Source organism: Haliaeetus leucocephalus, unplaced genomic scaffold (genome assembly GCF_000737465.1).
Source record: "Haliaeetus leucocephalus isolate CR32 unplaced genomic scaffold, Haliaeetus_leucocephalus-4.0 Scaffold626, whole genome shotgun sequence".
Taxonomy (NCBI): Eukaryota; Metazoa; Chordata; class Aves; order Accipitriformes; family Accipitridae; genus Haliaeetus; species Haliaeetus leucocephalus.
This window is the reverse complement of record NW_010973062.1, coordinates 4,060,166-4,071,506: the sequence shown is the minus strand read 5'-3', so window position 1 is coordinate 4,071,506 and position 11,341 is coordinate 4,060,166. Positions and strand designations below refer to the sequence as shown.

General features: G+C 39.1%; 1 protein-coding gene across 1 annotated transcript in view; it reads left to right on the top strand.

The window, feature by feature from the left end:
- Positions 1-11,259, top strand: part of KDELC1 (KDEL (Lys-Asp-Glu-Leu) containing 1) — an 11,809-nt gene extending 550 nt beyond the window's left edge. The window contains exons 2-11 of the mRNA XM_010578345.1: positions 5-91; positions 2,092-2,297; positions 2,714-2,919; positions 3,672-3,749; positions 7,534-7,706; positions 8,713-8,950; positions 9,535-9,744; positions 10,114-10,203; positions 10,746-10,850; positions 11,067-11,259. Of these exons, the coding sequence (XP_010576647.1) occupies positions 5-91; positions 2,092-2,297; positions 2,714-2,919; positions 3,672-3,749; positions 7,534-7,706; positions 8,713-8,950; positions 9,535-9,744; positions 10,114-10,203; positions 10,746-10,850; positions 11,067-11,084 (1,411 nt within the window). The 3' untranslated portion in view covers positions 11,085-11,259. The remainder of the gene's footprint in view (positions 1-4; positions 92-2,091; positions 2,298-2,713; positions 2,920-3,671; positions 3,750-7,533; positions 7,707-8,712; positions 8,951-9,534; positions 9,745-10,113; positions 10,204-10,745; positions 10,851-11,066) is intronic.
- The last annotated feature ends 82 nt before the right edge of the window (positions 11,260-11,341 follow it).

The window sequence follows — 11,341 nt, the reverse complement described above, 5'->3', positions numbered from 1 at the left end:
GCAGCGCGGTATGGGGGCCCGGGCTGCGGGCGGAGGCTGCCCTGCCCGCTCGCTATTTTTACGTGCAGGCCGTGGACGCCGACGGGCAGAGGTAAGCGCGGCTGGGGCGGGGAGCGGCGGAGCTTTCTGCGGGCCCTTCCCCAGGCATCCCCGGGCAGCCCCTTACATATTTGCGGGCCCGGGGTCCAAACCGCAACGGCTGGATTTCTTGTGAGGGAGCGAAGCGACCACCCCCCCCCCCCGCCGCCTTGAACCGCAGCCGTGCCCCCTCCTCGGCCAGGCCGACCTTCCCTGCCCCTGTCCCGGCTGAACGAGCCGCTGTCACCTCTGAGGCAGAAATTTACCTGGGATTTTCCTGTAGAAACGGAGGGCTGAAGGCTCCCTGCGTGACTTTTTCTGTGTATCACTTAGAAAAAGCTTTTCAGGAGGATCAAATACCTGCACGAGAGGCTGAGACAAGAGGATTAAAATGTTAAACGGCAAAACATGGGTATTAGTCCAACCAACAATTTATGGTTTATTCTGCTTTGTCAAAACCTTAACAATACCTAATATGTATAATTTATCATACATCTGCTCAGGTGTCCTGCTTGTTTCCACAGTTAGGAACATCCATATTTCCCCTAAACACGTAGGCACAAGATCAGTAGAGTCACTTAGGAATTACTGTATAGGCCATTCGGTAAACCTCATAGGAATGAAAGAGGTAAACTTAGTTTTCAGAGGATACTCGTGGCTTTCCGTTTCTACAGGAAAGAAACCCTGACCATAGATGGGAGCTCAGAGTGCTCCGTCCAGGTTGTCCAGATTAGATGCACCGTGGCACGTGCAAGTCTGGAAGCTGCCAGTTCAGCTTGTCTTGAAGAGTAAATATTTCCTGCATTTAGTTGAACTGGCAGCTCTCTAGTATGTCTGGGCAAGTTTCAGGAAAGGTGACCGGGCTGCTGGGCTGTAATCCGTTAGTCCACCTGCTCCCACCACCTCCCTCTTTATCCCAAGCTCTCCCTACGTATTTGGGACCGTGTTTAAAGAGGTGGAAGAAAGTTGGCAAATGTAGCATTTTGACTGTGCCAACTTTGTTAATACCTCTATGATATGTGATAACTTAATGGTTTTTCAAATTATTTTATTGGGTTTTATGGAGATTTTTGTATGATTGGTATATGGTGAATTTTACCAAAATGTCGGAAGTACACAATGAATTACATGATCCCACTGTAATGTTTTTCCTCCACCAGGACACTGGCATCTGTAATATCCTTTTTTTCCCCTGTATGAGCTACCATGATGATTAAGAAGTTTAACTTCGTTCTTTACTTCCTTAAATAATACCTGGAAAATAAAGTAATCTGGAAATGTCTTGCTCCTGTATGTAAAAAACCAGACTTATTAAGCTGCTAAAGTGAAGTTTGTTCTAGTATTTTTTTATAGAATGATAGAATGGTTTGGGTCGGAAGGGTCCCTAAAGATCGTCTAGTTCCAACCCCCCTGCCGTGGGCAGGGACACCTTCCACCAGACCAGGTTGCTCAAACCCCCATCCAGCCTGGCCTTGAACACTTCGAGGGATGGGGCAGCCACAACCTCTCTGGGCAACATGTTCCAGTGCCTCGCCACCCTCAGAGTAAAGAATTTCTTCCTTACATCCAATCCAAATCTACCCTCTTTCAGTTTAAAACCCTTGCCCCTTGTCCTGTCCTGCAGGACAGGACACCAGGATATATCTGCCAAGATCCACTTATCTGCGTGCTCGCTACCTTCCCATCATTTTACACTTGAGCTACTACTAATCAAGATCTGTGCTGGATTTTTAAAGGTTCTCTATTCCCATATAATCGAAGACCATATTTCCAACACTGTTCAACATGTAGAGCACCAAGTGATGTTGGAGGTGTGTTCATGAGCATCGGAGTGTAGCCTAAAAAAATTCTCTTTGGAAAAATCGTGCCTTGCTTGTGAACATTAGGATGTGTTTGTGAAGGCCTGGTGTGGCTCGGTGAAGTCACTGGAAATCTGTCAACTTGAATGGATTGGACTAAGAAAGCTGTTGTGCGTTTCCTTTTTTGTTAAGCTCCCGCTTATTCTCTGGGTAGGTTCACTTCATCACCGGGTGAAAATGCCTTCCAGGTGAAGATCACTGCTCCTGATGAACAGTTCACTCGGGTTGGTGTGCAAGTATTAGACAGGAAAGATGGTTCCTTCCTTGTAAGGTATAGGATGTATGCAAGCTACAAAAACCTGAAGATAGAAGTCAAAACTGGAGATAAACATGTCGCAAAGTCTCCATATATTTTAAAAGGTAAGAAGCAGCATTACACACAGTTTTCCTATCATGGCTTCTTATCACAAACTGTGTCCCAGAATGTCTTCTAGAATTAGCATAGAACTCTGCGGGACCTCAGTACTTCTCTGGACTATCAAATCCCATTGGAATTACGGATTCATTAAAAGTGTCCTGTGTGTACTATTCTAAATAATAAAAAGAAACAAATGCTGTGAAGTTGTTGCCTAGCAAATACATGTAGAGGGCTCATGCAGATGCTGATGTAGCTTGGCATGACTTCATTGGAGTCAAAAAAAGTTCAAACGTGTCCAGTTAGAGTTGCTGAAGGTTTGGCCCTAAGCAATGAATGCTCAGTGCCTGACCCTCTTTTGTCATCTCAACAGCTCAGTAGTGTGACTTTAAAAATAAAATAATAATTGTGTTCCTCATAGGACCTATTTACCATGAAAACTGTGACTGCCCTCAGGAGGAGAGCAGTGCATGGCTGGAAGAGATGAACTGCCCTCAAATCATTCCACAGATTCAAAGAGACCTAGCAAATTTTCCCGTAGTTGATCCAGATAAGATTGCAGAAGAAATTCCACAGAGGTTTGGACAAAGACAGAGTTTGTGTCACTACACCATCAAAGATAATGAGGTATGGAATAGGTTGATCTGAAGTCTGTACGGGGATTTGGTGCCAAGTCCTACAGCTAGGCTGTTGGGCTGTTCCCAGTTCAAAGGCTTCTTGTAGTCTGTTCTTTAAGAAACTTCCTTTGCTTGCTTCTCTGTCCTGCAGTTTGTATATGAGCTCAGCAATATCTGTTCTACTTTGTAAAGTGCTTTTTGTCCCTGTTACAACTGAAGCACAGTGAAAGCAAATTACTTTCCAAGCAATCAATATGAGTACTGGGCACAGACCCAAGTCTCCTAAACGCTAATTCAGTTTCCTGTTCTCTGAGTAATATTGCTGTGGAGTGTTACGATTATCTAATTTGACATGCATCAATAAATTACGTTGTGCCTAATTCTGAGGTAAAGAAATGCCACTTTTAGCTCCACTGAGGATCAGAGCTGTAGTTCTTTTTAACAAAATGGTACTGACTTCAGTAGAGTTTCATATGGAAATGAGAACAATGGAACACAACAGCAACAGGCAACCAGTTTCTGTTTCCATGAGACAGACCTAAAACATTTGCAAAAGCAAGCAAAGCTTGTCCTTTTTTTTTGGTCACTTTTCTGCGATGAGTTAGAGGGATGAGATTCTGAAGCTTCTTGGCTGATTCATAAATCTGTACAGCCATACAATCTGTCTGACTAGTTACTAAGTGATTAAGAGAGCTCTAAATTGTGCCAGCCATTCTCTGAAATGAAAACACCAGACCAGTAAAAACCTGTGTTTATTTTCAGGTTTATATAAAGACGTATGGGGAACATGTTGGCTTCAGAATTTTCATGGATGCCATACTGCTTTCTTTGACAAGAAAAGTGAGTACATGTATGTCCTAATTTATAGAAGCCTGGGCTTAACAAATATACTTCAGCATATTTGTTGCTATTTCTGTTGAAAAGTTCTTCTTGTTCTTTGATTAATAATGGAAAGGTCAGATGGATTTTCCTTGTTTGAAGTTGGCATGTTCTAGAATGCTATCTGATCAGCATATTTTTCCATAGACTAAATAAATCATCCTGTAGCATCTAATGGAAAGTTCTGTCTCCACTAATACATTTTACAGGATGACTCAAAAAACAAAAAAATAGGGAATGTATATTGTTCCCCATTAAATTCCGTATGTTGAAAACAAGACAGGAAGGGTTCAGAAAGAGTACCAAAAGCTCAACAGGTGGCGTGTGGGGAAACTCCCTTCATGTACAAGCAAAAAGCACCATGCGGACTAGGGAAACTGTGGAAAAAACCTGACATTATGTACATAGTGACAGTATATAGCAGGGCTGAAGTTTCAGCACACACAAATAAGTGATTATTACATAAAGAGAGTAGTAAGAGAAATACGAAGATACCCAAGTTAATATCTATTTTTTGACTGTAGAAAGACAAAGCACTTTGTCTTTTAAAAAGGAAAGAAGGAAGAGTGAGGAGCTACTGAAGTGTGGAGTTGTTCACCTAAAAAAATTCCTTAAAAATCTAATACAAACTATACACACTATGTCTAAACAGCTGAAAGATAACTGGTATGAAACAACATGGATTTATCCTAAAAAAAAGTCATAACTATATAATTTCTTTCTATAACAAGATAATAGACTTCCCGTATGGATGTCAGGTATCTTAATTTTAGTTAGGCTTTTGAACATAAGTCTCACAAATTTCTCATAAACAAGATAGGAAGACTTTGCCTAGAAGAAACTACTGTAACTTGCTTGGAAAGCCTTACTTGGAGAATAGTTGCCAGTGTTTCCAGAGGGGCAAAAGGCATCCCAAATGTATTCTTCAGAGATTTGTCCTAGGTTCAGTCCCTGTTTAATAACTTAGTTATATTTTGACTGAGTGATGGACTGGAGAATATGCTTATTGAACTTTTCAGATAACAAAAATTGAAGAGCCTGCAAGCACTTCATGGTACAGTGTGATAAGTAAAGATTTTCTTAACAAGTAAGAGAAACTGTATGGAAAAATGGATAAAATAAAGTGACACGGGCTGGATAAGTCATTTAGTTCTGACACCTATTTAAAATAGGGAGGGAATGGTTATTTTCTGCAGAAAAATGTGAAGGTTACAGTATCACAAATTTAATGTGAGTCAGCAGTGGCATGCTGTTGCAAAAAGCTAAACACACACATTAACAGAACAAACGCATGAAAGAAATGTAAAGTAACCTTTCCACTATACTCAGGATTAGTAATGGATCAGTTATGCTACTGTGTCTGCCTTTGGGTGTCACGCTTCAAGAAAGATTGTTCAATTACTGACATTGCACAGGAAAGTCGTAAGAATGACTAGACATACAAATGAAGATCCATTTAAGTGGGGATTGTTTCATCTAACAGTGTCTAAGGGAAGACATCAATGTAGCCTTTAATTATCTAAAAGATTGCTGTGTGGAAGATGGAAGTAAGCTGTTCTCGGTGCCGGTCGTGTTGGACAAGGAATAATGGAATTAAATTGCATCAAAGTTATTTAGGCTAAATGTTGGAAAAGGTTTGCTAACTCCTAAGACAGAAACTGTTTACAGATCTAGAAAACACAGTTTGTCTCATCCCCATTAAATACTTTAGGAATTTCTATTAAGACAGTGTCACTGAAAGACAATAGATCTACTGGGTTGGAGAAGAAGATTGCATCTGCTGAATGATTTTGCCATTGAGGATGTAGATAAAATACAATGTGTAGCTTTTCTATGTCCATTACAACCATTAGAGGGCACTGTACTAATAAAGTTTAGTGCTGAAGATCAGAACGTGTAGCCAAACCCCCTTTGAGATGAAGGTACGCAATAAAACCTTTCCTGTCTGTATACTGAAGACAAAAAGTACTGCTTTGGGTCTCTGCCTTTAGAATTTCTGGATGTCTCTGCCAAAGGTTTTCCTGTGTCGACAAGGTAGAGAAGAATATCTTCAGCCGTTTAGGAGGGTGTTTGATGTTTGGCAAATTATAAATTTCTATCTCTGTCCATAAAGATAATTTAATCTAGAAACTTAATGAAACCTATCTGGACCACAGAAGAATCCTGAAATGTTAGCCTCTGACCAGCCGTTCTGATCTGAAGAATAAAGGGGTTTGAGAGGAGAAATGCTTTGATGCATATATATGATGAGTCATCAACAATATGTTTAAACTCTATTTTTATGTGTATATATATATTTTTAATTTGAGAATTATTAACATTTATAAATGTTCTTTCTTCAGAGAAGATATTTTCTCATGTAGGTATTAAGATAGTTGACGATAACACTTGAGCAAAATGTCCTAATCACACACATACAACCATGATCTCTAAATTATCTGTTAGTAGTCGGGACAGAGATCTTGGAGTTATTCCAACAGTTTTCCACAAATGCCAGTATAATAATCACATGTTTGTAATAGTCAAATACCCAGTTAAGACTTATTAAGGAGGGAGGCAAAAACAAAAGAAAAAAAAAAGATTATGGCACAGTATAAAACCTGTGACATGTCTATCTTGTGAAAACGGTGCAGTTCTCATTTCACTTTCTCAAAAAGAACTACACAGCAAGAAGGCTGTTGGGGCATGCAAAGACAAGCTAATTTGACTAGGATTCTTTTGCTTGGAAAGAGGCAGCTGAGGGTGATGTAGTGAAGATTTATATTTTTAAAAAAAATTAATGTCACAAAGAGGGTGAACTAAGAACAGATACGACATCAGTTCTGCATTGACATTATACATGCCTTCAGGGTTCTGTAAAACTCAACCATATGTTGCCTTCAGCTGTCCAAATTGAAACATCCCACCATTTTCAGTTTCTTCTCACAAGGCAGCTGGTCCATCCCTATCATAGTAGCTGCCTTTCTTTGTGCTTTCTCTTACTTCATTTGCAAATACCAGAACCACACATAGTGCTCAAGATGGAGGCACATCAAAGTTTCATACAGCAGCAAAATTATGCCCTCTGTCATGTTGTTATAACATTTCCTGGCTGTCAACAGTATTTTGCTTGCATTTTGGCTGCGACAGTGGTTTCAGATATGGTTCCATACTACAAACTATTTTAAGTAAGTGAGGATGTTACGCTTAATAATTAACTCCAGCACTGACTAAACGTGGCCTTCCCATCACGGCTCTTCATTTCTGTTACTTCTCTTCTGTTGGATTTAAGTCATCATGCAGACATGGGGTAAATCAGTTCACTGATGTGACACAAAACTAATTTACCACCCAAAAGCAATTTTCCATACAGTCAACAAGGTGGTTCAGCTTACCTTGGAACTATACGATTGCTTACTAGATCCCAGTGCTAGCCTGGTACAAAGATTGTGTGGCCAATTATGTAAAGTATAACAAGAAACCATCCTCTAAACTGGGGTGTTCCTATCCTTTAAAAAAAAAGAGAGAGCATTTATGTGACTTTGTGCAAATCTCTAAAAAAAAAAATTACCTTGTAGGCTTTACTCTGTGGTCTCAGTACTTCTAACATGTTTTTAAACTTTAATGATTTATTATAGGTACATTAAGTATATTAGAGACCTGGCTATTTTTTCTCTTAGTGAGGTTGTTTTCAAAATACAAGATGCCAGCAGAAGAGTACTGCTTTGAATTAAAACACATTCGTGCCTACTTTGCTTCTGTTTAGGTGAAAATGCCAGATGTAGAATTTTTTGTTAATCTGGGAGACTGGCCTCTGGAGAAAAGGAAGTCCCCACAGAACCTGCACCCCATCTTCTCATGGTGTGGGTCCAGCGAGTCAAAAGACATTGTCATGCCAACATATGACTTAACAGACTCAGTTTTGGAGACTATGGGACGGTAAGAAATTGCTTAAAATTTTCACAAAATTCACAGTGAATGGTCTTCCAAAAAGATATTTGTATTAACAGTATATTAACTGGGTTTATTTATTCATTGAGACATTGGCACCCTGCGGGTAGGCAATAACTGTGTAATCAGTATGTTAACATTAACCAAGTTATGTATTATATAACATAAATGACATACATTAAAATACTTAACTGTTTTATTTAAAAAATCAAAATTAATCTAAACATGGTCAAGTCACTGAAAACACCACTTAGAGGGAATGTTTCAAGGGTAGGTATTTTGTTTGTTTGCTTTGTTTCCCCCCCCCCCCCCATGAACATGCTGGCAACTGGCCAGGTCTTTTTTTCCTGATTTTCCGAGAATATTTTTTCTATACCTTTTAAAGCCCAGCGTAGCCAGAATTCTCAACCTAGGACCTACCATCTCCCACTTTGATTACTGATCATAACTCGCCTTGGTAACTGCTCTGTTGCTGTATCAAAACACTACAACACCAGCTTCTAAAATGATCTTTGTAATCCATTTTGAACCTGTTTATCATTTCACTGCATTTAGATCAGGGTCCTTTGTGTTTATTATCAAGACTTTTCCTAAATTTGCTTCCCCCTGCCCACCCCAGTTTATGTGTTTTTATTTAGCAAAGTTTTTAAGGAGGTGAAATATGTTGTATTAAGCTAGTTAAGTTACCCTGCATCACCTTCATCTGTCTGGCAACCATGTCCACTTCCGACTACTTTTTTCCATGACAACTGACAGGTACTCTTTCCACACGCCACGTTGTCAATGAACTGATGCTGTTGTGCCACAGGCCTGTGAACTTGATGTTCCTTATCTGTTTTTATTGCTGCAAAATACCTATACGGGTGTGCTCATGACTGACTTACTTACCTTCATCCTTGGTATTTGCCTGTTGGTACTGTAAGCTCTTCTAAGTAATTGCGTTCAGAAAGATTTCCAGTAGGCTTCACTATTAAATCACTTCTTTCTCCTCCAGAGTCAGTCTGGATATGATGTCAGTTCAAGCAAATACTGGCCCATCATGGGAAGACAAGAATACCACAGCATTCTGGAGAGGGCGTGACAGCCGCAAAGAGAGGCTTGAACTTGTAAAACTCAGCAGAAAATATCCAGAGATCATAGATGCTGCTTTCACAAACTTCTTTTTTTTTAAACATGATGAAAGCCTCTATGGCCCCATTGTTAAGCACATTTCATTTTTTGATTTTTTTAAGGTAAGCTACTAACCATTTTTTACAGAACTATGTTCTCAGTGTTTCCCATTATCAAATAACTTTGTATGTATTATTGATAATAAAGTGATTATTAGTTTTTCAGCACAACACCAGTAACAAGCATGAACAGGCATCCCTCCAGTGGGATTAACTGCTATGTAGCTCTTACACTGAGGATAATAATGTTTGATTTACATCTAAAGGTTCTGTAGAACCTTGTATAATCTATATAACTCCAAGTTCCTTTTTATTTCTTTTTCCTGATTCAGCGATCAGGACTACTAACATAACTAACATAGTGGGAAAATCAGTGGATGAAGTGGCACATCTACCCTCACATCCAAGGATGAGCGTCTAAGAATTTCCGGAGAACTTAATTGATGAAGAGGGCATCTCTGTGTTCCCTGCACTGTGATGAATTCCAAACTAAATAATAAAAGCTACTTAAACATTGATGCTTGCCTAGCCAATCCTACATTTCTCAATATCGGCAAGTCAGTAACCAGCGCCCTCAGAATAATATAACCTAACCAAGCTACCTGGATCTTCTGTTTGTTAATAACTTATGGTCATTTTCTTTCCAGTATAAATATCAAATTAATATTGATGGCACAGTGGCAGCATACAGATTGCCTTATCTACTAGCAGGAAACAGTGTGGTGCTCAAGCAAGACTCCATCTACTATGAGCATTTTTATAACGAGCTGCAGCCATGGAAACATTATATTCCATTTAAAGGTGACCTGAGTGATCTACTAGAAAAACTTCAGTGGGCAAAAGAGCATGATGAAGAGGTAAATATACATTTAGAATTAGTCAGCAATGTTTCTAGGCAAAATAGAGCGAGCAAAAAGTGCATTTATTTAAAACAAAAAAATCTATTATTAGGAACACTTAAAAATTATTGTCATCAACTCTACAAATAAGAAAAATACTTTTGAAAAAATACATAACACTGCCCTTAATTTGAAATTAAAAACTTTGGAAAAATTAAGTGTATTTTGATAAGAATGCCTTACTTTTAAAATTAAGAATGCTTAAATAAAAATAAGTAAGTTATCCTAAACTGTCAACTCTATACTTAACTCCAGAATCAACACTGGCATCCTGAAATAACTACTGTTTTTTGAGAATTAAAAAAACCCTTTTATTTTCTTTGACAGGCAAAAAATATTGCAAAATCTGGACAAGAATTTGCAAGAAACAATCTCATGGGAGACCACATTTTTTGTTACTATTTCAAACTTTTCCAGGTTAGTGTATATTTTTAACGGCTCCTACCACAAAAATAGAAATCCCACAAAAAGAATTCAGGGCAACAGAGCTGCTGGAAATTGGCCAGTCCAGTACTTGAAGCCACAAAGCGAGCAGCAGCCATTAGGAACTTCAGTTGGTTTACAAACTCTGCATGCAGTTATATCCTCTGAAACCACTTAAGATTATGCTGGCGCTTCCGAGAGCAGCAGTCAGATCCCATAAATCTTGATCTAATCTGCAAGAATATGTTGCCCACAACGATCAAAGAATTCCACATCAGACACATGCCCTGTGAACCACAGCTGCAAATATCTGTGCATTAGCACTGAGATGCCGAAAGTCCAGCGAGGCACCCGCAGGGGCTCCTGTCGGCAGTTAAGAATCCGCTCGCCCTGTCCATGACGCAGTGCGGAGTAACAGATTGTGTAGCCCCAGAGTTTTTACGGAATTACTCGGCTGAGTTGGTGCAGTATTTACAACTGGGTATACACGCTTAACAAGTTTATGAATTAACACCGCCTTCCTCTTTTAAAACCAGGAATATGCCAGCTTGCAAGTGAGTGAGCCAAAAATCAGAGATGGGATGGAGAAAGTGCAGCAGCCTGATGATGACCTTTTTCCATGCACTTGCCACAGAAAAAAGGTACAGTATGTAGAACGTTAAACGTAAAGTGCTGGATGTCTTCCCTTCTTATTCAACCAAACTGGAACAGGCATTGCTCAATAGCCCATGGTATTGGTTACCAGACCGTTAATGCCTATCGAACTTAGAAACATTTTTTAATGTATTTGCAGGACTACACAGTTAAAAATTGAGTTTCCAATTAACTGAAAACTGTTTCTTCTTTCATGACTGCAGGCCAAAGATGAACTCTGACAGAAGGAAATGAAATAATTTTTTTAATATTTACCTACATTCAGACTGTCATCTTAAGGAAAGAAGAAAAATTTGGGTTAAAATGCCAATGCATAATGTCAGTGGATATTATGAAGATTACTGTATCATGATCTACATCTGGAAGAAAACCAAGCACCCCCTATTTCCTTTTTTATCATGCAGTGGTTGCAGAGCCTTGCTCAAAAACATTTTTATAATTTTTTTTTTTTAAATAAAAAACATGTTTGTATCAGTCA